This window comes from Rhizopus delemar, genomic scaffold (genome assembly GCF_000149305.1).
Source record: "Rhizopus delemar RA 99-880 supercont3.2 genomic scaffold, whole genome shotgun sequence".
Classification (NCBI taxonomy): domain Eukaryota; kingdom Fungi; phylum Mucoromycota; class Mucoromycetes; order Mucorales; family Rhizopodaceae; genus Rhizopus; species Rhizopus delemar.
In genome coordinates, this window is record NW_027137828.1 from 4,874,615 (window position 1) to 4,901,214 (window position 26,600).

A 26,600-nucleotide genomic window follows, 5' to 3' on the forward strand; every position below is an offset into this window, starting at 1 on the left:
ATTAAATAAAATATACTCTTCTTCTTTTTTATATAAAACTATCACTATTAAATTCATTCTATAAAGTAAACATGAACACTAAATAAGTCATGATCTTTACTATTCATCATTTCTGTAAATGAATAATAATGGATTAGGTACCTAGTCAACTTTGATCTGACTGGAGGCATTTCATATAAATATATCTTTCCTCTCATTGAAGATGGGACAATTCTCCCAGATCAGTTAAAGAACAATAAGATCTATAAAAACAACGAATTAAAATTTTTCATAATTGATTCAGTGATCATTCTTCAATCAAACGTGTCAATTATTGGATCTACGCTCATAACTACTCATTTACCCGCCAACTGATAGAAGAATATAAGTAGTAGACTTTGTAATGATTTCTTTTTAACAATTAAGATTGTCTTAAATAAAGTTCAGTCTCAAAAAGTATTCTTTTGGTTTATCTTTGTTATTACCTTTACCAGAACATAACACTATGAACTATAAACACACATCGAAAAACAAAAAAAGTAGCAAAGAAATGTACCAAATCCAATAAAAAATAATTTACAGTTTTTTTTTAATTCAAATTATAATGAGAATAACACATTTTATTAGAACATTTAAATTTAACTAAGAATAGATTTGTAATCTACAAAACATTATAAAAACGATAAGCATTATATTTTTATCTCAGATGACGATTCCGATAGCGAATCTGATGAAAATGATACCTCAGCACCTAGTACGCCCGTAAAAAAACTCCGAAGTGCTTAAAATAAATAAAAAAATTTTTCATTGATAACTATAAAAATCAGGGCCTATAGCGCCTGTTTTCTTTCCTAATTATTTCCCGCATATTACCATTTTTGGAAATTAATGTTACATCATCTAAAATAGACGACCCAGGCTTTCGAATGATGTATAGCATACGTCTGTACGCTCAATTTTAGCGCCGCTATAGGCTTCCAAAGAGATGGACGGTAAATCTTTCATTTAGCCGATACTTCCTGGGAAATAACCTTTATTTGCGATGGAGGTACATCTCTTGGTAAGAGTGCTCCAGTTGCATCAACCAACACGTATGAACCACCTTGAGTTTTTCTTTTGACAGTGTAATTACCAACGTAGAGGGGATCACTTTTTGCAACACGGTTTACATTCTTGAGCGTGACTTGACTACCAGTGGGGATATCGGTTAGAATTCTGTGAGTTTGGTTGAACTTGTCTCGAGAAGCAGCTTGTGAAGTTTTTATTTTTTCACGAATGGCAGGTAAGACAGTGTCATTAAACTCGTTGATTCTAGTTTCTAACTGTTTCATTGTTTCAGGCGATTTAGTTTTGTCCAGCACGTTATTATAATCCTTGTTTTCATTGGGACGTCTTGCAAACATCAATGAGAAAGGTCTAGTGCCGTGTAAAGCTGTATGCGTATTGTTGAGGGCTTCTTGGGTACTGTCAACATACAAGTCCCAATCCTCAGTTCTGCCTTGTAATCTTTTGTACAAAATATTTTTTGCTTTGCCAACCCATCGTTCGACTATACCGTTAGCTCGGGGATGATAAGCTGATATGAGACGATGATCAATACCGGATGATTCAACATACAGTCTTACGATTTCATTGACATACTCAGTACCATTATCACTTTGGATAATTTTTGGTCGACCAAAGAGCGATAAGATACTCCTTAATGCAAGTGCAATAGTGAGAGAAGATTTATCGGGCAAGGCTTTGAGTACACAATATCGTGTAAAGACGTCCACTACCAGAAGGATGTATTGATTACCTTGTACTGAAGTAGGGAAGGGTCCGGCTGTGTCGATACAGATGTGATCCCAAGGTGCATCAGCATAGATTGAGGTCAAGGGATTGTATCCGTGTTTTGCGATATTGAATTTTTGGCAATCAGGACAACTACGTATTATTTCAAGCGCATCTTCTTTGAGCTTTGTCCAGTGAATACCATCACTATGTAAAGCTGTTACGATTGCTTGAGCTCCACGGTGTCCTTCTAAATGTGTATCCATGAGTAGCTTTTGTCTGTCTTCTGGTACTGGGGTCATCAAGTCAGCAGGCATCATCGTTCTGGATGTAAGAATTGATCCGTTAGAATTGATAATTTGGGAAGTGACAATTGTTTTGATGGTTTTATTATCCCCCTCCAGCGTTTTTTCAGGTTCAAAAAGACGCGACAAAGCATCTGGCAGAATATTTTGAATACCAGGTCGATGGATGATTTTGAAGTTATAATCCAGTATAGTGTCCAGCCAATTGATCATCATAGCATTAGCTACAGGCTGAGTGTGGAGATAAGTCAGGGCCTTGTGATCAGTGTATAAGGTGAATGGGTTACCCCACAAAAATGGATGAAACTTCTTTAGTGCAAATATCACTGCTAATAGCTCACGTTTAGTGGTAGAGTAATTCTTTTCAGATGTAGAAAGTGAGCGTGCCATGAAACCGATATATCGAGTCTCATTTTTGACAACTTGGTAAAGAACAGCACCAATTGAATAGTTACTAGCATCAGTAGCAACGTAAAAAGGTTGTTCTAAATCTGGATGATGAAGAAGTGGCGCAGAAGACAATAATGCCTTGATCTTTTCAAAAGCACTTTCTTGTTCAGATGTCCAAAGTTTATCAAGTTTACCTTCGAAACGTAATTTGTCCAAAGGCGCAGTGACTTCAGAAATATTTGGCAAGTATTTTCTAAAATAATTTACCAGTCCTAAAAAGCGTTGAATCTCTTTTCCAGATGAAGGTCTAGGCCAAGTCAAAGCGTTTGTAACTTTACGAGGATCGAGTCGAGACCCTTTGGCATCAACACAGAAACCAAGCAAGTAAACAGTAGACTGCGCAAAATGACATTTGTCTGGGTTAAGGATCAAGTTCACTTTAGTTAATCTCTGAATTATGTTTTGCACATGTGTGATGTGTTCCTCATAAGACTTGGAAAATATGATGATATCATCAACAAAAGCCTGTGCATAAGGTAAATCACGTAATACAATATTAATCACTCGCTGATAACGGGAAGCAATATGTTTCAATCCAAATGGACAACCTCTAAATTGGTATTGTTGACCTTCAAAAGTGAATGTGGTCTTAACACGATCAGGTTCGTAGATTTGGAATCGATGAAATGCTTGTCGAAGATCAAGAGTGGTAAAGATAGTTGATCCTTGTAATTGATCGAAAATCTCTTCAATCTTTGGAATAGGATGTCTATCGTTTGACACGAGAATAGAATTTAACAAGCGAGGATCGAGACAGGGTCGATGTCCTGTGAGATTACCAAGCAAGTCTTTCTTAGGTGCCAATGTTAAAGGAGAATTCCAATCCGAATTAGGTGATGCACGTTCAATAACTTCATCCTTTAACCAAGTGTCAATACATTCACGCATGATTGGTAGTAATTTAAAAGGAGTACGATATGGTGCACGGTAAGCGGTCTTTCCTTTAACAGTATCTAAACGTATAACTGACTCGGGTACAGTACAGAATGAATTCTTTGGTATTAAGGCATTTTGATCAACAAATGGTTTAACAGCATTATGGAAATGAGCTTGTTGCTCAGGTGTACCGAAAGGAGCTTTGTTAGGTTCAGGTGTGTCATCCGTAATCTCTTTGTCAATAACTGGTGCAAGATTAGGATGTCTGATGGCTAAGTTGGTAACAAGAATGTTCAACTTGTGCATTAGATCTAATCCTATTACAACTTCAGTATCCAAGGAAAGAGGAAGGACTTCAAAAGAATGGGATGTATGAATAAGATTATTATCATTATCACCGTAAATAACACTTAATGGAAATTTGGTTGTACCGAAACGTTTACTAACATTATCACTTGTAGCAAGTATAACGGAACCAGATACATTTCTATCAACTGCAATATTATATTTATTAACAAAATTGATGTCTATCGAGCTAAAAGAAGAACCACTATCAACCAGAGCCATAGTGTTCACATTCTCTATAGTGATAGGTACAATTAAAGAATGGTTAGTACTTTTAAATACTTCATTCTGTTTTGTTAATTTCTTACAATCATAGTTGACTGGATAACCCTCGTCATCTACGTCCATCAAGTTGCTATCACCGCTAGACACCTTGGAAGATGCCTGTTGTGGCCTAGCTTGAGGAGTGATGGTGAGGTTGAGCTTGCTACCATTAGAACTTGAAGTAACCAAGTGAGCAGAACGAATGGCTTTACTCGGACCATAATGGGGCTTGTCACGAGGACAGCGAGCAGCGTGCTCCTTTGACCAAGGGACATTACCCAAGCAACGATAACAATTCTTGGCAACCGAAACGAAAGACAAAGAAGGACTGGTTGTACCAAGAGAAGTATTTACCACAGAAGGATTTTTGTTCAGTAGATCCTTGTATTTGTTGCATTTTTCAGTTGGATGGTTTGACGGACCATGGATTGCACAACGGAATTTATTTTTCAGGTTTCCAACAGAAGGATGTTTCTTCACAGTACCCAGTAAGTTGCTTGATGAGCTGAAATTCTTTGGGTTGTACTTTGATGCCTCTGTTCCATTTGTTAGGAGAGACGAAGATGAAGCCTTGGCAAGGGCAGATTCTTGACGACTTGAGTTACCCACCTCAGAACACAAGTTGGATGACAAGACCATCCTGGCTTTTGCTGCCACTTTTGTCACGGAGTCTTGTTGGTCTCTTCCAAGGTTTAACAAGGAGCGAGAGACCTCCTGACGTAAAAAGTTAGGCAAAGCACGTTTGTAGATGGATGCTGTCTTGATGTCATCATCCCACTTGGCAGCTCTGCGGATTCTTTGAAAGCGATCTGTGAATGCTTCGATCGATTCCGTTGACACCATCTTGAGCGATAAGAGCTGGTCCATGTGCTCCAGTTCCTGGGCTACGTCTTGTGCCGCATAAGTCTTGATTATTATCTTACGGACCTCAGACCAAGTCAAGCTGCGACCTTTCAATACCTCATTGAACCACGAACGTTGATCCCTGTTCATTTTGATGGGAACTAGACGGGACCAACTAGCATCAACAGATAAGCCATTAGATTCGATGATTAGAGAAAACGTATCGAGTAAGTCCTCTACTGAGTCATGTATATCTGCATCCTTTCTCCAGACGTTACCCCGCCACTGCCATACTGGGAGATCCGAAGGGATAAGGTGATCCAAGCGAGAATGAGAGTTTCTGTTTGAGGGACCAGAACTAAGGGTTGGATCGCTAACAGGTGGGGAAGGAGGGACGCAAAATACTTGGGCTTCATCAAGGAACTTGATGCAGTTTTGGATATTTACTGCTCGTTCCTGCAATTTCAGCAAATCTTCTTGTGTGGCGCCAGCCACAACAGCACGAGCTATTTGTTGTCTAAGGCTCTCCAGTGTTACCCTAAGACTCATGACAGCGTCAACAGAAGGGTCTTCAACTTGAATACCTAGGAGGGGAGTAGAAAGATCTTCTTGTTCACTAGCCATTTCCACATCTTCACTAGCTTTTGAATCTTCTACTTGCTTTGTCATCAAATTATTGTCACTGTGGCAAGACAATTCAGAGGTTTGATCTTCTTTAACCATATTTGTATTTGGGATTTGGAGTTCAGAATTCGTTAAAAAAAATGAAGTGTTTTTAAGTATTTAAAATATGAAAAAGAAGAATTAACGAGACCGAACAATAGTTCTAAAGTCGAATACTTTTATTAAAGAAAGATTCCAAGGCTATTTATATTAGTTTGAGCAAGACCTGAGATTAAATGACAAGAGATAGTTACGACCGATATGATTTGACATGTATAAGAAAAATTTTATAAACTGATGTAAATAATCAACTGTTGAGATGAAAGTGAAACTTGGCTGTTCAGGGCAGTTGGTAATTATCAGGATCTATTCTTATTCAAACTCATTTGTAAAGATTTAGCTTAGAATGATAAGACTGTTATCTTATTGACATGTCAAAACATGACATGTTGTATCCACACAACTAATAAAGTGAACATTCATGGATAAACTTGGATACTACAGAATTATAGTCTAACCAGATCTCTATTAATAAACGTGAGAATTCTGCAATAGCCAATCTTGCCCTGTTGTCCTACCAGCGTTCTAAAAGACTATATCGGAACCTGATTACAACAACGGCAGTTCAATCCTATTCTATAATTATCGTTGGATCAATAGTTTAATTACTTCATTGTCCCTTGATTCGTCAAGTAGACAGCGGCTATTGATTATCCACTATCCTTCCTTATATTCCATATCATTCTTTTAACCGATCAATTGAAATAGCGGTAAAGACCCAGACATTCAAAAAGTATAAATACCCTCAATATTTTTATTAATAAAGTCATATATATAATCTTTAGTTTCACAACTATCGTCTTTTTGTAGTTTTTGTCTTCTATTTCATATTTGGCAAAACATGTAGAACCATAGTTATTAAGCTACTGTACACCTTGTTATACATCATTCAATAGCCAAAGTCATTTAGAAGCAAAAGTCGTGACGCAAATTCGGATTAAAAAAGCGCCGATGGAGATAGAGGGGTTAAAAAACAAGCGGTGCATTGGGACAATTTTGTGGCACTTTTGAAAAAAAAACGAAAAGCGATGAAACATCGACCTACAAGTTGTACAGATGTACCAAACTGTTTACAAATGCACATCGTATGACTCTAAGTTGATCTTTACTCATTGCTGAATTTTTAATCTCCTACTGATTTATTACTCGCCCATTATATCTCAACATGAAACAAGTCTCTCAAGATACAGTTGTTCGAGCAATTTCGTTACTTAAACAAGGTAAGTCGGTTCGGGAAGTGGAAGATGTTACTGTTTTAAGTAAGAGTACGGTTGGGAGACTCCGAAAAACCCATTGCTTTGGACTTCATAAGCCAAAATGTGGCCGACGCAAGATTCTATCTGCTTCTGATGAGCGTTATTGTGTGCGCCAAGTGACCAAAAACCGCATGTCTAGTGCAACAAAGGTGGCTAAGGAGCTAGAAAAAGACACCGGAAGAAAAGTAAGTGCTGAAACCGTGTGCAGAACCCTTCGCAAGGCCGGCCTTGGTGCGATTGAGAAGCCAAAGAAGCCTTTGCTTAGTGCTAAAAACATCCGGAAGAGGCTTTCTTGGTGTATGTCTCACAAGGATTGGACAATAGATGATTGGAAACGTGTTGTTTGGTCGGATGAGACAAAGGTCAACATATTCAACTCGGATGGACGGACCTGGACTTGGATTCGATCCGGAGAAAGCCTGAAATCGTATCATGTGAAGATGTCTGTAAAACACGGTGGAGTGCCATTACTTATGCTGGAGTTGGTTGGATGTGTAAAATCAATGGTAACATGGATAGAACATTGTACAAAGAGATTTTGGAGGATGAACTGGAGCGTACAATTGAGTATGCAACCAATAAGCTAGGGCTAGAAAGACATCAGGTGATCTTCCAGCATGACAATGATCCCAAATGATTTATCCAAGAATAAAAAGGAACAAGAGAGGACGAGACTCGATAAAGAGATTGTTTTATTTAATAAGAAAATTGTACTCTATTTATACTTTTCATACACGGATAATATTTCATGTCATGGATTAATAATTAATGAGTATGATATAGCTGATGACAAATAGATAAGGGTTACGTGTTCTTCTATTGTTATATTTGTCATAGAATACTCGTATATGATTGACTGCGGCTGACTGTGATTTAGTTCCTGGATTTAATATAGTTTAACCATGCAATTACGCAGCATCTTATTATGTAGCTTATTAATACTTTTTTCATATCGAGTTATGAATGATGGATACATCACCAAACATACGACTAAATTAGTAAAAGAATACCTTAAAGAGCAATCCTACAACATCCTGGAGTGGCCTGCACAGTCTCCTGACTTGAATCCAATTGAAAATATGTAGTCATTGTTAAAGAGAAGGCTGAATGATTATGAAACAGCACCAAAAGGCATGAATTAATTATACGAACGAGTAACTAAAGTTTGGTATAACTTAATGAAGCCGGAAGAGTGTCAGAAGGTTATAGAAACACTGCCTAAGCGTATAAAACAATGTATCAAGAACAAAGGACGTTGGACTGACTATTAATATCAGATAAATAAACCATTTTGTTTTTTTTCAAAAGTGCCACAAAATTGTCCCAATGCACCGCTTGTTTTTTAACCCCTCTATCTCCATCGGCGCTTTTTTAATCCGAATTTGCGTCACGACTTTTGCTTCTACATGACTTTGGCTATTGAATGATGTATAACAAGGTGTACAGTAGCTTAATAACTATGGTTCTACAAGCTCTAGAAGAGAAAATCACGAAACATTGGGACAATTTTGTGGGTCACTGTATCCTGGTCCTCGAGATGTAATACAGCCCCAAATCATAACAGATCCGCCGCCAAGCTTCATTGTTTGATTCACATGAAAGGATCGCCAAGGTTGGTCGACTTGCTTCCAATAGTAGCATATACCATCGGCGCCCCAAATTTTGATTTTTGTCTCATCTCTGAAGATCACAGACTTCCAGTCCTCCACAGTCCATGATGCTTTGTCGCGACACCACTTCAATCACTTTTTCTGGTTTGTATAGCTGATGAAAGGCTTGTACTTCTTAATTCCAGACTTAAAGCCTATCTTTCTAAGAAGCCTTCTGACTGACAGTTTGCTAATACTGTATCCTAAGGACCTCAAAAAGAGCTGAGCATCAGGAGTTGTGCGTAAGAGTCCTTGTCGAAACTTTAGGCGGATGATTGCATTAGTTATTTTGCTGACTACGACCGGTGGACCACCACGGTTACGAGCCTTGATGTTCTTTTCCTCCTTTCTTATCCTGTTGATCGTCCATTTAGAAACTGCCGTTGTTCTAGCAATATCGACTGTCGTACGACCTGAGCGAATTCCAGATTTCACAGCTTGTCTTTTATCGTTACTGATTTTTTTGAGCATAGAGTGCTGATAGTTTGTTATAATGAATAGGATAAAAATAAGAAGTGAGATTTGATGTATCCATCATTCATAACTCGATATGAAAAAAGTATTAATAAGCTACATAATAAGATGCTGCGTAATTGCATGGTTAAACTATATTAAATCCAGGAACTAAATCACAGTCAGCCGCAGTCAATCATATACGAGTATTCTATGACAAATATAACAATAGAAGAACACGTAACCCTTATCTATTTGTCATCAGCTATATCATACTCATTAATTATTAATCCATGACATGAAATATTATCCGTGTATGAAAAGTATAAATAGAGTACAATTTTCTTATTAAATAAAACAATCTCTTTATCGAGTCTCGTCCTTGTAATAGACGAAGATAAAAAGAAATAAAAAAGCACCAAAACGATAATTACTTTGAGATACTTTTTATTCTTGATTATATCCAAGTTAAAGTTGTCCTTTTTTCAATCAGGATTTAGGTGGGATATTTATATTCTTTTGAATGATAATTCATGGGGACGATTGAGTTAAATCAATTGGTTCTTTCTTGATGTTTCATTCTGGATTGGGGCATTGTCATCATATCTTGTTCCATGGAATCTTATCTTGTATAATTATATTATAAATCGTTGTTCTAAGCTACTAGTGTTGCATTTATAAATAGTCATCCATGGAATCGTTGTTTAAGACGGCACTTGTATTTTGTTCCTGAATGGTTATTGGGTTTGAGTAAACTCGGTTACTAAATAAGTACAGAAAGACTGAAACCTAATAATGGAGACAACAGGAGCTATTAAGGCACCAATCGGATTATCGATAGGATTATTTCTCAATCATTCGTTTAGATCAATAAAGTTACTATGCAAGAAAAACAATATTCTATTCTGACATACATAGTCTCAATGCAACTTAATACATTGGATCATAAAAGAGATTATGCAAAGACTCATTACTATAACAAGTTGGTATTATATATGCAAGACATTCATTACTCTTTATGATATAATTCATCGTCAGATCTTTATGATTCAACTATGCTAGTGTTGGAGATGTTTGGTTTATAGCATAATTTATTATTTTATTATGTCTACCTATAACAGTCCTCTCTTGTTCCTTTTTATTCTTGGATAAATCAAGATTCATTGGGAAATACAAATTAGGCAAGGGTTTATATATTTTTTAAAAGCTATTGGAATGCACTAATGTACTATGAAATTTTACAGCGAACTAGAAAGAAATGGATAAATTTGAAAGAAGGCTAGACAAGTACTACATTTTTGGTGAAAATTGAAATATTCAAAAAATCACTAAAAATGACCTTATGCCTGAAGGATGTCCGGCACTGTGGTATTTACACATGTAATAAAGTAATAATGTAAGTTACTACGAACAATTGTACTCCAAATTAGGAATATCGGACATTGTGTTACGCCACTTCCAATAAAATCCCGATTCACTCCAGAATATTCTAATAAGTTCCTGGATCAGGATTAATAATTACTTCTTGATAAGAAGATGTTAAACTATGGCAATCATGTAAATAACTCATCGTCTAATATCGATTAATAATCAATAGTCATATATTGTAAATATTATTATTTAGCCGTGATTAGAAAAGTATAAATACCCTCATATTTTTAACTTGAATAAAGAACAATCTACTTTGAGTCTCACTTATTTTTACATTTGTTGATTGACTTAGTACTTTTATATTATAAAACCTCAAATATCACAGGCACAGTTCCGGTTTACATAACATAATGTATATTTTAGACTGCCTTTCAGATGGTATATGCCACAAAAGTCGCAGACATATGGCGGAGATGTAATGTTAATTTTAATTTTTGTGCACCAGTTTTGTCCGCTACTGTATATGCCTCTACATAAATAATTGCGCACGTAGATGCTTAGATACAAAGTCCAGATGGTATGGGCATAAAGCATCGCCTGGTCTTATCCAGCAGTACTTGGCACCATAAGATGCCCATATATTAATTTTCATTTCATCTGAAAACACTGCTTGTCGCCATGAATCAATATACTAGCTGCGGTACTTTCTGGCCTAAGCTAGCTTTCGTTTCGTATGCTCTTTTGTCAAAAATGGCCTCTTTTTTTCAGCTTCGCATGGAAGTTCATTGATTTTAACACGTTAACTTGTTGTATCCACACAACTAATAAAGTGAACATTCATGGATAAACTTGGATACTACGGAATTATAGTCTAACCGGATCTCTATTATAAATGTGAGACTTCTGCAATAGCCAATCTTGCCCTGTTGTCCTATCAGCGTTCTAAATACTATATCGGAACCTGATTATAATAACGTTAGTTCAATCCTATTTTATAATTATGGATTAGATCAATAATTATTTACTTGATTGTTCCTTGATTTGTCAAGAAGAAACCGGCTATTGGTTATTCACTATCCTTTCCTTATCTTCCATATTATTCTTTTAACCGATCAATTGAAATAGCGGTAAAGACCCAGACATTCAAAAAGTATAAATACCCTCAATATTTTTTATTAATAAAGTCATATATAATTTTTAGTTTCACAACTATTGTCTCTTTGTAGTTTTTGTCTCATAATTCTTTATTTGGCAAAACATAACTGTTGAACTATGCAATATAGAGAGCCCAGGTTCCAATAGCAGTCGATACACATATTTGGTTATCTGTAGCTGTCCCCTAATGATTTGGGTTTTGATTTAATTCTTGGTAACATCAGGCGCAATTGGTGGTCTACCCAGCTGACTACTTGAGATATTGACCTTTAGCTTCTTTGTGTTGTATAATGGTAAAAATAATTGAAAAATAGGTAAAAACAAAGATCAAGAAACAGTGTGAGTACTTTTTGAGACTGATCTTTATTTCAGTTTAAGTTAAAGTAAAAATTATTCTAATTGAAGGCAGGTATTTATATCTTATTGAGTGAGTGGCTTGATATCTTCTATTGTTATCGTTCTTCTAATATTCAGGTACTTTAGCAAGTGTCATCTCTAATTATGATTATAAAAACTTTTCATTTGTTTCTTTGTATGTCTGTCATAGATTATCTTTTATTCTGGGAATTCCTCACTGATTTGAATAACGTTATTTTACGCGTTATTTCAATTATGTGAAAGATTAGCAATATTCCTGACATTGGATTGGATTTGGTTATTTTAGTTGATACTTCTTCTTATCAAAGAACTCTCATGAATACAATGCATATTCTTTTAGAATATGTTTAATTGGAATTGATTGTATGATCTTATTTAAATAAACTTATATTTCATTTTATTTTAATTATGATCTTGTATTAAGACTTATATTTATTAATGTCAACTACAATCAGTTACTGTTCTACAACAGCTCCCATAAGGGGTTTTTTAGCTTCTTTCACGTCTTATTTGATCTGGCTTGGGCAATTATGGTGTCCTGAGACACCGCGTGCTCATTTAAGCCATTAAATAAAAGTATTATTTAAACGTAAATAACTTTCAATAAAATAGTATTACAAAAAAAAATGTGAACTCTTTTAGAATAACTGCTAACAACGGAGAAAGAGAAAAAGAAGTTGCAAAGATGGCTGATCATTTACATTCACCATCTTTTGCAACAGATGTAATAAATGTTAGAGTATATCCTGTCTCAACCATACAAAAAATGAATACCAACATAAGCATGGGCGATCTCAAAATGTAATGCAAATTCTCTTTTGAAGACAGTAGATTCCTTGTGAAATTAGGCGATTCAAAATCATTAATTGGATGTTTAAGTCAGACAGTATACTTTTAATCAGAAATATATCAAACCGCTTCGATAGTGAGGCTATTTTATTCTTAAAATGCCAAGTTCACTAAAATCCTTACAAAGTGTATGTAATGGGCTGCGTTGATATAATGTTCTACTTAATGTAGTATATATTTTTCATTCTCTGCGCTCACAATGCTCCTAAAAAATTATAAAAGGTATGGTCCACTGTTTGTATCTTTTCAAATATTAATGTATTATCACACCTTCCGTATATAGTATACATACTAGTCCTTCCAAGATTATTTTTTCTTGGTGTAGGACAGATTGACTGAAAGGCATTGGAAACTTCATGTGTGGAAAGGAAAAGGGTTCTTGGTTTTTCTTCAAAAAAAAAAAAATGCTTGTGAAAGGTTATCTGTATCATAAATATACTAGACAGCCAAAAATAACAGTATGCTTCACAAAATATCCTTTATTGCTCAAAATGCATAATAAAAAAAAATGTTGTTGATGAAATAACACGACTGCGCTGAGCATAACAAAGTATAAAAGTGTTACTACTTAAATTTTGTGTTTTTGTATATTTTTTGACATGATCACGTTGATTTATATCCCTTATTTCCCGCCCATCGTTTCTCTTATATGTAGAAGCTCCTCTTGTAAGTAATATCAAACTATACTCTATATAACCTGTTTAATCTTACAATCAAAAGCGTGTTTTATGATTTGAATAGCACTCATCGTATACTAACTGTGATTGGTTAACATGATTTAAGCTTCTTTACTATAAGCAACATACGTCAAGGATGTTTATAATCGAAAAAGTACGAAAAAGCCAATGCAAACTAGATATCTTTTATCTACTACCTCAGAAACATTAAAAGCATGGATATATCCAATTCCCATAAAAGCAATTAAATTCAAAGTCGGGTTTTTTATATATTGGTTTTTTTATCTATTTTTTTATTTTATTTTTCTGTTTTATTCTTTTGTTGTACATATGAATTTTACAAGCAATATATCATCAAATAAAGTAGCTAATAAAGTGGATTCCTCACAAGCTTCACGCTCTGCGGCTCGTGATGCAGATCTAAGACGACGATTATTGCAGAAGCAACATCAAGTAGCTCAGCAGCAGCAGCAGCAGCCACAAGAAAGCACTCCTCCTCCTCAACCTAATACGTCTAAAAAGATTAGCCCTCTAGAAATTCAAAAAAAAAAGAAACAGTTTCAAAAGTTTAGATTCTTTTTGTACAAACTAGATTTAGACCTGGAAACAAAACTTGCAAGAAAAATTTTTTTATTGGGAGCTGTATGAATAAGTAATTTCAAAGGAAAAGGTATTTAACTTTCTTTTTTCTTTATGTAGACTAGAGAAACTTTTTTTTCTGCAAAATGTACACATGTTATAACTAATTCAAAATTACTGCCTAATTCTCAAACCAACAGGTAAGGTTATCATAAAAAGTAGATTTCGCTTTTTAATCTTTTCTCAAATTTATAGCACTTCTGCCTGCCCAGAGCAATCTAATGTAATAAATACAATGCTTAACACAAGATCAAATATATAACTCTACTCTGTATGTAGGCTACAAACAAAACTCCTGAAGATCTAACTATTCAAAATGCACGAAAGTGGGGTCTTCAAATTTGGAGTGGTGAAGGTATGCACACTGAAAGCGCTGAAACGATAAATTATATTAAAAGCGAAAAACAAAAACGATATAGGTGCTTTAAAGATCGTCAATATCCTAATGGAATCTTCTACCGCGACAGCAAAGGCCCATGAGAGAGCAAGTAGAGACGATAAAAAACCACATTTTGTTGAATTCACTGGCCATTATGTCCTGATTGAAGATGCGACACAAGTCCACTGTCCTGTATTAGTGAAAGAATACACTAAAGAACTTATCACAGATAAACCAGCGTTGATACCTTGGCCAACCTTAAGAAAGAAACGTAGCAAGGCACAGACAGATGCGAAAGCAGCCGCAGAGGATCAGCAGAATGGCCAAGAGTCAAAAGAAAAAGAGAAACTTGGGACCACGACGGCTGCTCAGTCCCCCGCAGAAGGGAACGACAAGACCGTGAATCAGAAAAAAGCAAAGGATGCAGAGAGGACAAGAGGAGCACAGGAAACAAAACAAGAAGAAAATACAAAAGATCAAGCCAGTTCACCGGAATCCCCAGATCAAGAAACAACAAAAAAATCTATAGTCTCAGGACAACAGCATGGATTGTTGAATGAGCGTCGAGATCCAGATAAGAGTGTCGTACGAGATTGTGAAAATAAGCAGAATCAAACATCAGGAGAAATAAAGGCTCAAGCTATCAAGAAACAGTGGTGTAACGATGAGAACAAATATTCGAATGAACTAGCCGTATATGAATTAAAGACGGATCGCTTAAACAGGGAATATGCAGTGATATCTACTCTTGCGGGCTCATCAACAGTACAAACGGATGTAGGAAAATCAACTCAACCAGATTCAAATAAAGATGAAGCAAAGACAAATGATTCAAAGCAACCGAGCAAAGAGCAAGCAAAAGCAAAAGATTTAGTTCAGATCAATTCATATAGAAGGGAAAGCAAGGTAGATGAGTCAAATTCGACAGGTTTGCAGGAAAAAGACGAAGATGCAGACGGGTCAAAACAAACAGATGTAAATAAAGAACAAATCAAGATAGATGAAGCAAAACAAGCCGATTCAATCAAAAAGGAAGACAAGAATAATGACTCAAATCATCCAGACTCCAATAAGGAAGATAGAAAGACAGATGAAAAAAAGGCAGAATTAGAAAAACTGAAGTTAGAGCAAAAACAGAGAGTCGCTAAAAGAAAGCGACATGCCGACCTTCAATTTTGTGAAAACTGTAATGAAAAGTTCACTGTATTGGCTGATGTAAGTGTTTGACAAAAATAGGAACGCACTTTACTTATTTTACATAGCACATCAAATCACCTAAACATGCTGCATTTGTGAAAAACTCTGAAAACTTTTATGAACTCGATCAACTATTAAAGAGACTTAAAAGACGATAAAAATACCATACATTTATAACATTATTCATCATCCACTTATCATTTGTAGCATGATCTTTTTCTTTGTTTTTTTCAATGAATAAACTATTATGTAACTCATTTTCAGCAGACATTGAAAAGTATAGATTTCTTTTTGACAATAACTACAACTCCCAGCACATCTTCTCTTCAAGATTACATCCTTTGGAGATTGCCTCAATATTTTGTTATACTATTAAAGTGACTATAAAAATAAAATAAAATAAAAACCCACGTGAGCACATAACCACTGTTGTGATTGAATTGCCTGGGCTAGATCAAAAAATGTGTAAAGAGCTAAAAACCTTTTTGATAGGCAAAAAGGAAAAAAGACAGAAGGGAAGAGGAGAGAGGAAAAGCATCATCGAATACTAGGTTAGGTCTTGCCGAGCCAGTTCACTAACTTGGTTCCAAGAGAGGGAGTTTCCGAAATGCTTTGTTATACAGTGCAGCTGGTAAATTTTGTCCGTTCTGAAAAATAAATGGCGGTTACCTAAATATAAATGGCATCAACTTCCGGTATACCTACGCCATCAAGCTATAGAGGATGATACACCCCCATTATATTTAGCACCACTCTTGAATTGCTTACTCTATGCGGATGACGTGGTCCTAATAGCCAACAGCTCAATTATGGTTGACCTACTACGAAAATGCGAAGAACATAGTATACAAATGGGATACCGGTGGAATCCTTCAAAATGTGTCATTTTGGATAACCAACCACAGACAGTAGAATATGCTATCTATGACCAAGTTCTACCGCAAGCGACAACTTTTACTTGCCTAGGAATACCCTTCAAACCAGGCGGCCATCTTGATCCGGAGAAGCTTGTTCAAAGCAATATTTTCAAAGCCATGTCTACGATGAATGTCCTATCTTCTATTGGAGTAAACCCATCTGGATTCTCCAAGCTCCTATGCTCCCGGTTTTATGCTCAAATAGTTCGGCCACAAATGGAATATGGCATAGCTATCAACTGCTTCAATCACACTCAGCTGAAATCTTTAGAAGAGGCACAAGACAAATGCATATGTAAGATCTACGGTGCATCTAGAAAAACATCCACCAAGGTGATGCTCCATTTGGCTAAGTTACCCACAATGAGAGAAAGAGTAGCTATCCTGCAAGCCCAATTCCTCTTTCGTTCATTATCTTTACCTGAGGACACACTGCTGTATCGCTTAATGCCACATATACAGTACACCAGAGGACATCAATGGTACAAACTATCAAAAACTGCTCTGTGGAAATTGATGCCGCCGACAATAGCCGAATTAGATACCCGAGGCTTTAGAGCAATAAAAAAGAAATTCCTCCACTCTAATCTTGAAAAACAGATCCAAGGTAAGAACTCCAAACTACTATCCAGTTGTCGCCCAACAATCACTCTCGACCCTATCTTGTGGCTACCAATGACTCATGAAGAAAGAAGTCGATGTATACGATGGCGCCTTGGTTGGTTGCCAGGTGGTGCACCCAAACCCTGCCCTTACCATCCCAACAATAATCTATCAAGACGTCACGCCATCAGCTGCCTCAATATGCATCGCCGTCTCTGTATGCCTGAAACAATAGCTGACCCTATATCTTTCCTTCTGAATATGCTTTCGACATGCACATTTATTCCCTCTAGTATTGCTTTTTCCTGGACCTGTCAATGGCCCTTTATATGTTCTATCCTCCATGAATTAGATCAACTACAACATTATACAATCATTCCGTGCAAGACACCTCATGGCCAAAAACCAATTAAATGGCTGAAACAATTCAACTAACTTCGTATGTCTCTCTATGCACCCTATTTTCCTTGCTCATTTTTTACCCTTGAACCCGAAGGGGTTTTTTTCTAAACATCACACCTCCAAATGGATTGATCTGGTCCGGGCGGACACTTATTTTTATTTTTTAGCGCTCAATTGGACCTTTAATAAAATATGACGTTTAAACAAATATAAACGGCGCTACTGATATAGTTGCAGATAATTAAGTGAGAAATAAAAGGGAGATAGTGCTTGAAAAACTAGTGAATGAGTCTCTATGTAACCTCTTTATTAGATTTCAAGACGAGAGAGAGAACCCATTTAATCAAACTACGCCTTTATATAGGAAATAAGATTATTCAGGGACCGAAGTGAGTTCAAGGTCAATTTTAGTATTGAGCTTGAATAATATAAATATTGTATATGGTTAATATTGTAAATGAGTCTTAGAGAATATGTAATATATAATATTATGTATTCAGTACTTGTTATTTCTTATATAAGGTTTGAGTAATCTCATATGAATAATAAGTATTTAATGGGGTAAATACGACAGCTACCTGAAAAACGTTTGGTCGTTTGCCAACAATTAACTGTCGCTTTTAAAATTTTACTTCGTCTTTTTGGGCTAAGTTAAGTTGGCGTTACTGAGAGATTATTGTCGGCTATGATGTAAAGGCTTTATTTCTTTCCTTTCTCTCTAAAAATTGAATAACATGACAAAAAATACATTTTTTTATGGAGACGGACACGATATTGACTACAATAAGAATGGAGAGAGAGTATTCGATCCGATGGAAGGTGTGTTAACCGAAATCAGTGATCCAAACATAGCATTTGAAACCATAACGAGCCAAAAGTCCTATTTGAGTTTCAAACCAGCAGAGAAAAAAATTACTGCAAAGGATTCAATAAAAAAGGCTATAGAAGTGGTCAAGAAATTAGCGCCTACAAAGACTGCAACTGCCAAACCAGAGAGATATTTATTGACCGAATGATCGAGGGTCCTACGGAAAGAGAAAAAGTGACTTTGCATGCGAAGGATCTTGGAATTAATCCTCGTACTGCTATGCACTGGAGGAAATATTATTAAGAAGCTGGGAAGGTAGCTTACGAAAAGTTGCAAAAAAATCCCGGCCGATCCAACTCACTGACTCCTGAGCATGAGCAGCACATCCAACAAATACTAGGAAAAGACTCACAACTTTGTGCTGATGACATCATTGATTCTTTGAGATCGCAGTTTGAGGACTTAAAGATTTCAAAGTCTCAAATGAACCACCGCTTAAGAAACAACATGCTCACTTCAATAAAGCCAACCTTCGACCCTATGACAAGAAACTCTGACAATAGCTTACAAACGAGATACGGGTAATTCATGAAATGGAAAGGCTCGGATTTGGGTTACACTAAGAACTGCGTTTTATTGATGAGACTGCATTGAAGACAGTCAAAAAAAAAAAGAAAGCTTGCAGGAGGCAAAAAGCAAAGAGCAGGTGACATTATTATTGAAGAGCCTACTATAGAGTACATTGATGCGGAGGAGAGTACTTCCATCGAGAACAAAAAGCTAGAAGCAAAAGGTACAACTACTGCTCACCTTGTAACATTTATAAATGAGCTTCTTGATATTATGAACATGGACAAAAGTCTTATGGGTAGTTATCTTGTAATGGATTACTGTACTATTCATAAGCCTCATCCAATGATAAGAAAAGTTGAGAGTAGAGGCTATAGAGTAATGTACTTATCTCCTTGTTTGACAGAGCTCAAACCTCGTCGAATGAAAACTTATTGAGTCGAAGTGCTGATGCTTGTAATCAAGTGTTTTGCGAATTCTCTAGTCAGATAATCCGCTGTTATAATAAAACATCCGTGTGAACATGCTTTTAAAATCATACTACGATATTTTCATAACTTCATACCTTTTTGGAATATAAATCTTGCGAGAATTGGTATAGTTAAAACAGTTTTGTTGGGCTCAGCAAAGGACCTTTAATGGAAATTTTGATCAGTGAATATATCATCATTATACAGTGACATTACAAGATGACGGTCTAATATTTTATGCTCATCAAATTTTTTCTTAACATATTTATCACTGAAGTTTGATAAAAAAAACATAAACTCGGCACATTCAGACACTAATAACTTCTCGATCCCTATTTACTATGTGTAACTAGTATTCTATGTGAATCTAGAAAATAAGTATCTTCTATTCCAAGTTATCACATGATATAAGCTCATTGTAGGCACATTGCTATTATTTGGTTATAGCTGTATTTGAATAAATCTATATAAATGGGATGGGAGTATTTCTTTTTAATATTTAAATCAATTTCTGGAGATACTTTTTCTTTTTGTTCGTATATTTCACTCATGAAAACACATTAGAAAATGAAATGAAAGCAAAAGTATACTTTATTCTCTTCAAACCAAAAGAAGCCATCTAAGAGCGAAAACGGTAGGCTTCATATCTAATAGTGGATTGAAATGTCACTGACCACAAAATTGATAATATTATAGACTCGTTTGAAATATATGTAGAAGAAAACTCAGACGACGATTTCCAGCCCATTGTAACAGCTAGAAAAAGAAAAAGTAAGTTGCATTGTCAAACTTGATGTAGGTAAACAGCTAGTCTAACGTATGAAATACCATCATAGGTAGAGAAAATACTCCACAGAGTGGACTACAAGAGAGACTTAAAAACAAAGGAAAAGCTACGGATTCTGAAGTTACTAATACAAGTAGTACTGGTACCTCTACAACAGATGAACCTACCGTGTTCAGTAAGATCACTCTTGAGGACTATGATCTTGAATATAGCAGAGACAGTTTTGGTGCACCTGTCGTCAAAAGACCCTTTTTGGATGAATTAAACAAGTCTGCTTCTCGTATCACCAAATCAACTTCTGCTGCTGTGGGGTCAAGCACAACTGCCTCTAAAACAAGTCTAACTTCCCCCAAGCTTAGTAAACCTGTTCCAACCGCTTTCAAGTCAGCTGCAACTTCTATCAAGTCACGTCTTTGTCCTGTGCCTGTTGACAAGGCAAGTGGCATTAGAGAAGGCCCTAAGAAGATGAGCAAGCGTGTGATGACAATTAAAACGACTGTAAAGAATATTTGGAAACCAGCATATTTACAGCCATTGTATGATTTGGTTCACACTATCAAGTTACTAGTTACACATACATTTACCTTCACAAAGTACATATATTTACAAGAACTGGCAGCAAATAAAAATTGTGTGTTGAACAACTTTGTGACAAAGATTTCTTTGTTGAAATTTTTCTGAGACTTGTTCTCTCAAAGGGTGGAAACAGCACAAGACTGAAGGATACGACCAAAAATTATAGGCAGTTGATATCAAAATATAAAGAAGCTTACTTTGAAGCTGCTGGTTATACTCCCCCCCCCAACTTACCATATGCTCAGCAAATAGCCTTGTTCGAGTGTACGAAGATCCAAACGGCCTACTATAATAACATCAAAGCACATTTTGAAACAGTCTGCACAGTTTGATCAACAAGTTATTTAAAAAGAAGGAAAAGACAGAGAGTCTCAGAGGAGAAATGCAAGCAAACAAGTCTAGTAGTAAAGCGATAAAAGAAGCTGTCCGAAAGAAGATTTATCGACCTTGCAACCAGATGAAGATTGCCATCGACAAAAAAGAGATACCTGAAGTTGGTCTTTTAGATGATCAATCAAGAACGAAATCAAATAGTTTTCTCTCAAGTTACCCAGAGAACTACACTTATAAGAGAACTCAATTTACTATGACGTTATAGCTAGTCCAAAGCGCCATTTCAAGGCCTTCTTCAGACTTGCTGAACTGTCTGAAGCCGAACAGATGAAACAGTTTGCTTGTTTCCCGCTACGTATCACCTTTATTCCTTGCTACATGACGTTGGATAGCAAAATAATCCACTACCATATCCTCAAGAGCAAAAAGAATCCAAAAATAGGAAGTAAGCTTGAGACATGGGGTACCGTCGTAGACCTAAATAAAAAGGCGTTCAAGCATCAAGGATTTCAAAAGTCTTTGCGGTTCCAAGGAACTCTCGAAACAGATGGAGTCAGTGTCTCCATAATAAAGCAAAACACTAATACAAGCAGAAAGTCGTCTAAGCCCAACACTGAAAAGAAAGTGGACGGTAATCAAACAGAGCATATTGAAGGATTAGATCAAGCCGACTTAAAGAGCACTGAAGCCAAATGTGTCTTGCTAGACCCTGGAAGGCGGGACTTGATGTACTGCTTGAAAGAAACCAGCACTGTTGAAGAAAAACGAACACTTATATTTACGAAGAATAGCCGCTCAAAATGTTCAGGACACTTTAGATATTTAAGAAAGTGTACTCAACCTTTTGTGATCCAGAAAGCTGAAGCAACCCTTTTTAGACCTGAATCCAACTCTGTAAACTTGGAAAAGTTTGTACGGTACATTAAAACAAGAGCATCAGGAAAACATACTTTGTACGAATATTATGGAAACGAGTCAACAAAATCTAAAGAAACATGTTTCCCTGAATCCGAATTTGACTTTCGAGTCGACCAAAAATGGAATTTGTATTATGAAAATCTGCTCATAGCAAGAACCCGTGGTTTTTTCCCTCAACTTGAAAATTATTCTACTGATAACTCTATAAAGTCTCAACTGTACGTCACCTACCTACAAATAAGGCTGCAACAAAAGCATATTCCAGAAAAACTAGATGATAGTGAGAAAAGCAAAGCTCTAGGGCTTTCAAAAGAGATGTATAGACGACCACAGAAAAGCACTTAAAAAAAGACTATCAGTACAGCATTAGAAACGCTACAATTTTTACCTTTTCGAAAATTGAAGTTTTCAAGTAAATTCTTTGATCAGAATGATCGAAAATTGGTACGTAGCTTAAAAGCAAAGTTTGGTCAAGATGGTATCTTGTTTTTTGGAGACTGGTCCGTCCCTAATGTCAAGTATCAAAGACCGACAAGAAGCAAGGGGTTAATCAGGATGTCAAAGAAGAATGGGCTTGCTGTCTACTTAATCAATGAATACAAAACATCGTCCCATTGCCCAACCTGTGAAAATGAAGTAGAAAAATTCAAAACCGTGCCAAACCTTCGCCCTTACCAACGTAAAAAGAAGACAGACGTGCTATGCAATGATTTGCTGAGGTAATCCAAAGAAAAAGAAAAACTAGATTAATTCTTGATAACTAATGCAGTATCAGGTGTAAGAGCCTCTCATGCCTTGAACAACAAACCACAGGAATAAAAAGAAGACTTTGGAATCACGATCAAGCAGCCGTATTGAATTTTCTCAAGGCCCTAAATAGTCTGAGAAAGACTGGCGAATGCCCCAGCTTTTTCATCAGAAAATATCCTTTAGATTGATCATCTTTAAGTAGAACAAAAGTAGGAAAATCACAAAATATTCTCCACTAAGGTTATCGGTTTGGTCATTTAATACAGGTATTGCATTAGAGCAAGTATAAAGCAACAACAATAAATGTACTAAACGAAATTTTCATTTAGGTTAATGACATTTATTTTTCTGGAAACGACATTTGTTTTTTGCTAAATAAGGTTTACTTTCTTTAAACCGACAATATTTACCAACCCCATTGTAGCATCAAGTACATGACTATCTTTTAATAAAGAACTCATTTTCAATCTTTTGATGGGTTCGTGTGAAAAATTAAAAAAGACAAGCAGAATAGCCACATGTATTTTCTCTCTCTCTCTCTCTCTCTCTTTCTTTCTTTCTCTTCTTGTTGAGGTTTTTGCTAGTCAAATGTATAATCAATGTAAAATCAAAAAATTTACAAATATTACTTTGGCCAGCTCAAAACGAAAAATACATGCTGTCCTCAAGTGTAACTCTTGTAGTACGATATGGAATCGTGATGTGATAGCTGTCAAAAAAGATACGTTACCCACAAGGCTCTTGCAACGATGAACATGCTGTCATCCATTGGTATGAATCCTTCTGATTTTTCCAAGCTTCTCTGTACTAGATTCTACGCTCTCATCGTTCGGTCTCAGCTCGAGTACGGCTTAGCCATCAATCGTTTCACTGTCCATCAACCTCACGCTCTGGAGGGAGCCCAGAATAGCTGCATCAGAAAAATCTACGGTGCCCGAGGCAAAGCGTCCACTAAGGTTATGCCTCACATGTCCAAGTTGCCCCTCATGTCGGAACGAGTCAGTATACTACAAGCGCAGTTCCTCCTTCGTTCTCTATAATTACCTGAAGACGCACAGCTTCACCGCCTACTACCTTACGTCCAGTGTACCAAAGGGCATCAATGGTACCTTCTCTCTCGGACTTCCCTTTGGAAAACGGCGCTATCTACTACTGATGAACCTGATACCCGCTCATTCAAGGCTGCTAAGCGACGATTTCTGCAACAGAACCTAGAGATCCGTCAACAATGCCGAACCTCCAAGCAGCTTTCTCACTGCTGTCGATCGATCTCCATAGATCCTATACTCTGGTTACCCATGTCCAAGTCAGAGCGTAGCCGCTGTATACGCTGGAGACTTGGCTGGCTCCCTGGTGGCAAGCCAAGACCATGTCCAAAACACCCTATGCAACAGCTCTCTAAGAACCATGTTATTAACTGACTTGATATGCACCGGCGCTTGTTTATGCCTGAAACTGTCCAGGATCCACTGTCATTTCTTTTGAACATGCTTCCTCTACGTCCTTCGATTCCCCCAAGTTCTGCTCTCACCTGGTATCAGACATGGCCGATTATATGTTCCATACTGCATGAATTAGATCAGCTACACCATGACAAACTGATCCCTGCCAAATACCCCTATGGTCAAAAGCTTTTTATATGGTTAAGCCAATTCCTTTAGTTTTTCTTTGGTAACTCCACCCATTCCTCCCCTTTCACATTTTTTACTCTTACTCCCAAAAGAGGTTTTTTTTCTAAGCATGAACATCCTAAAGGATTGATCTGGTCCGGGCGGATTTTTATTATAATATTTTTGCGCTCAATTGGGCCTTAAATAAAAGACTATGTTTAAAGAAAAAAAAGATACATTATATTTTTACATGTCACAATATGACAGTAAAAGACTTCCCGAATACTTGGATTCAGCTTCTTTTGAGAATTGTCAGAGAACCCCACAACAGGGCTCTCATCCCTTACCTACATAGCAAGTTATATACAATATGTCATAATCTTTGATTAACATTCATTTTATGTAAATTTTTTGGTGTCTCTCTTTCACTTTGCTTATTCTATCTCAAACCACCTCAACTCTCTCATACCAGTTATTTCCAAATTAATTTATTTTTTCCCCAAATTATTTTATAATCTTTTTTGAAAATTTGAAAGATACAGTAACTCATTTTATATACGGTCGAAATGCTCAGGTTACACAGTAGCTTCATCTATGCATGGAAAAATATTTCACAATTGGCTCATATATTCTCTTGACGTCATTTTAACAATGAAAAAAAAAAAAAAAAAAAAAGTGCGTCTGTTTTATTACTTTCTTTCCTTTCCCCCCCTTTTTTTTGTTTCTATTTGGCTTTAGATAGAAATGTCTAGTGATAAGAATACAGAAGCACCAGCGTTAGTTCCAGAAGGTTCAAAGTCTATGCCACCTCGGCCTATGCCGCCAAGAATACCCGGCCGCTCAGTTTTACCTCCAATGAGTCGTTCGATACCCTTACAACCCAACGGTCGTTCTCCTTTACCTCCCATGTCAAGTAAAAGCGCAGGAGGGCCAAGAGCACGACCAGGTGGAAGGATGGGTAAACCAAGTTTGAACTTGTCTCAATTAGGCATTGCGCCAAAACAAGAACAGACACCGTTTGCTAATTTTTCAAAATACGTGTAAAGCAATAGTAAAATATATCAAAACAATCAGCATGTATTCATTGTAGCTCATGTCTTCTTAGTGATCCTTCTGGTAAACTCAATTTTTCGGGAAAAGCTATTATCCATGCGGATGGTGTTGATTTTAGCAACGGGAATAGTTTTACAATAAAAATGGATGACTTGATATTACAAGAAGAGCTTGGTAAAGGTCAATATGGTACAGTACAAAGAGTAAAGCATCGTATTACGAATGTTACCATGGCTATGAAGGTAGGACTTGAAAACAAATAGAAAGGTCATTCATAGTCTTTCATAGGAAATCCGTTTAGAATTAGATGAAACAAAGCTACATCAAATATTAATGGAATTAGACATTTTACATAAAAGTTCAGGAGAATACATTGTAGAATTCTATGGTGCATTTTTCATTGAATCCTGTGTATATTATTGTATGGAATATATGGACGCTGGTTCACTTGATAAGTTGTATGGTGAAGGTGTGCCTGAAGATGTATTAGCAAAAATAGCTACTTCAGTAAAGTATACAAAGACAGATATGTATTCATGCATGTTGAATCCTAAATAATAATTCTGTTGTAGACATTGAAAGGCTTAAAATTCTTAAAGGATGAGCTTTCTATTATTCATAGAGGTAAAATAATATAAGAAGGTATCTATATTAAAAATAGAGTATAGACGTTAAACCGACCAATGTACTTGCTAACAAACAAGGGCAAGTAAAGTTGTGTGATTTTGGTGTATCAGGGCAATTAGAAAAATCCTTGGCAAAGACAAACATTGGATGTCAAAGTTATATGGCTGTAAGTAGAGAAAATATGTTTGTTACTATGGTTAATAAGAAACGTATTTAGCCTGAGCGTATCAAAGCAGTAAATACATATTCAGTTTCATCCGATGTTTGGTCATTGGGCATTTCGCTTGTAGAAATTGCTGTTGGTCACTATCCTTATAAATATGACAATATGTTTGCTCAATTGAAAGCCATTATTGAAGACGAACCGCCTTCCTTGCCTTCAGAGTCATTTTCTATTGAAGCCTGTGATTTTGTAGCAGCTTGTCTTCAAAAGGATCCAAATAAGCGACCTACTTATGCAGAGTTACTAGAGCATCCTTTTATCAAAAAGTATGAAGATGTAGATGTTGCTATGGCAAAATGGGCTCAAGAAGCATTTGAAGCGTCAAAGCAACAACAACTGTCCTGAATCGTTCAATCTCCGTTCATAAACCAATAAAACCTTTTTTTTTTTTT

General features: G+C 36.3%; 12 protein-coding genes across 12 annotated transcripts; 10 read left to right on the forward strand and 2 right to left on the reverse strand.

The window, feature by feature from the left end:
- Positions 1-980: 980 nt before the first annotated feature.
- On the reverse strand, positions 981-5,558 carry RO3G_04126 (uncharacterized protein; the record flags this gene model as incomplete). The annotated part of the gene is made up of 1 exon (XM_067658716.1): positions 981-5,558. The coding sequence occupies one exon, from the start codon at positions 5,556-5,558 to the stop codon at positions 981-983; it is 4,578 nt and encodes a 1,525-aa protein (XP_067514817.1).
- A 1,165-nt stretch (positions 5,559-6,723) lies between these two features.
- On the forward strand, positions 6,724-7,451 carry RO3G_04127 (uncharacterized protein; the record flags this gene model as incomplete). The annotated part of the gene is made up of 2 exons (XM_067658717.1): positions 6,724-7,320; positions 7,350-7,451. 2 exons carry the CDS (start codon positions 6,724-6,726, stop codon positions 7,449-7,451), a joined length of 699 nt encoding a protein of 232 aa, XP_067514818.1.
- A 1,105-nt stretch (positions 7,452-8,556) lies between these two features.
- On the reverse strand, positions 8,557-8,934 carry RO3G_04128 (uncharacterized protein; the record flags this gene model as incomplete). Its single annotated transcript, XM_067658718.1, has 1 exon — positions 8,557-8,934. The coding sequence occupies one exon, from the start codon at positions 8,932-8,934 to the stop codon at positions 8,557-8,559; it is 378 nt and encodes a 125-aa protein (XP_067514819.1).
- Positions 8,935-10,697: 1,763 nt separating this feature from the next.
- Positions 10,698-12,060, forward strand: RO3G_04129 (uncharacterized protein; the record flags this gene model as incomplete). The annotated part of the gene is made up of 4 exons (XM_067658719.1): positions 10,698-10,762; positions 11,413-11,437; positions 11,757-11,781; positions 11,990-12,060. The coding sequence occupies 4 exons, from the start codon at positions 10,698-10,700 to the stop codon at positions 12,058-12,060; spliced, it is 186 nt and encodes a 61-aa protein (XP_067514820.1).
- A 1,930-nt stretch (positions 12,061-13,990) lies between these two features.
- Positions 13,991-15,719, forward strand: RO3G_04130 (uncharacterized protein; the record flags this gene model as incomplete). Its single annotated transcript, XM_067658720.1, has 5 exons — positions 13,991-13,998; positions 14,181-14,208; positions 14,265-14,340; positions 14,405-15,579; positions 15,627-15,719. 5 exons carry the CDS (start codon positions 13,991-13,993, stop codon positions 15,717-15,719), a joined length of 1,380 nt encoding a protein of 459 aa, XP_067514821.1.
- Positions 15,720-16,370: 651 nt separating this feature from the next.
- On the forward strand, positions 16,371-17,516 carry RO3G_04131 (uncharacterized protein; the record flags this gene model as incomplete). Its single annotated transcript, XM_067658721.1, has 1 exon — positions 16,371-17,516. One exon carries the CDS (start codon positions 16,371-16,373, stop codon positions 17,514-17,516), a length of 1,146 nt encoding a protein of 381 aa, XP_067514822.1.
- A 779-nt stretch (positions 17,517-18,295) lies between these two features.
- RO3G_04132 (uncharacterized protein) lies at positions 18,296-18,499 on the forward strand (the record flags this gene model as incomplete). The annotated part of the gene is made up of 1 exon (XM_067658722.1): positions 18,296-18,499. The coding sequence occupies one exon, from the start codon at positions 18,296-18,298 to the stop codon at positions 18,497-18,499; it is 204 nt and encodes a 67-aa protein (XP_067514823.1).
- Positions 18,500-20,150: 1,651 nt separating this feature from the next.
- Positions 20,151-20,758, forward strand: RO3G_04133 (uncharacterized protein; the record flags this gene model as incomplete). The annotated part of the gene is made up of 3 exons (XM_067658723.1): positions 20,151-20,167; positions 20,256-20,616; positions 20,687-20,758. 3 exons carry the CDS (start codon positions 20,151-20,153, stop codon positions 20,756-20,758), a joined length of 450 nt encoding a protein of 149 aa, XP_067514824.1.
- Positions 20,759-21,076: 318 nt separating this feature from the next.
- Positions 21,077-22,764, forward strand: RO3G_04134 (uncharacterized protein; the record flags this gene model as incomplete). Its single annotated transcript, XM_067658724.1, has 4 exons — positions 21,077-21,098; positions 21,293-22,262; positions 22,398-22,624; positions 22,715-22,764. 4 exons carry the CDS (start codon positions 21,077-21,079, stop codon positions 22,762-22,764), a joined length of 1,269 nt encoding a protein of 422 aa, XP_067514825.1.
- Positions 22,765-23,663: 899 nt separating this feature from the next.
- RO3G_04135 (uncharacterized protein) lies at positions 23,664-24,116 on the forward strand (the record flags this gene model as incomplete). The annotated part of the gene is made up of 2 exons (XM_067658725.1): positions 23,664-23,693; positions 23,781-24,116. The coding sequence occupies 2 exons, from the start codon at positions 23,664-23,666 to the stop codon at positions 24,114-24,116; spliced, it is 366 nt and encodes a 121-aa protein (XP_067514826.1).
- Positions 24,117-24,140: 24 nt separating this feature from the next.
- On the forward strand, positions 24,141-24,356 carry RO3G_04136 (uncharacterized protein; the record flags this gene model as incomplete). Its single annotated transcript, XM_067658726.1, has 1 exon — positions 24,141-24,356. One exon carries the CDS (start codon positions 24,141-24,143, stop codon positions 24,354-24,356), a length of 216 nt encoding a protein of 71 aa, XP_067514827.1.
- A 693-nt stretch (positions 24,357-25,049) lies between these two features.
- RO3G_04137 (uncharacterized protein) lies at positions 25,050-26,553 on the forward strand (the record flags this gene model as incomplete). Its single annotated transcript, XM_067658727.1, has 6 exons — positions 25,050-25,345; positions 25,411-25,600; positions 25,647-25,865; positions 25,931-25,982; positions 26,027-26,151; positions 26,203-26,553. 6 exons carry the CDS (start codon positions 25,050-25,052, stop codon positions 26,551-26,553), a joined length of 1,233 nt encoding a protein of 410 aa, XP_067514828.1.
- Between the last annotated feature and the right edge of the window lie 47 nt (positions 26,554-26,600).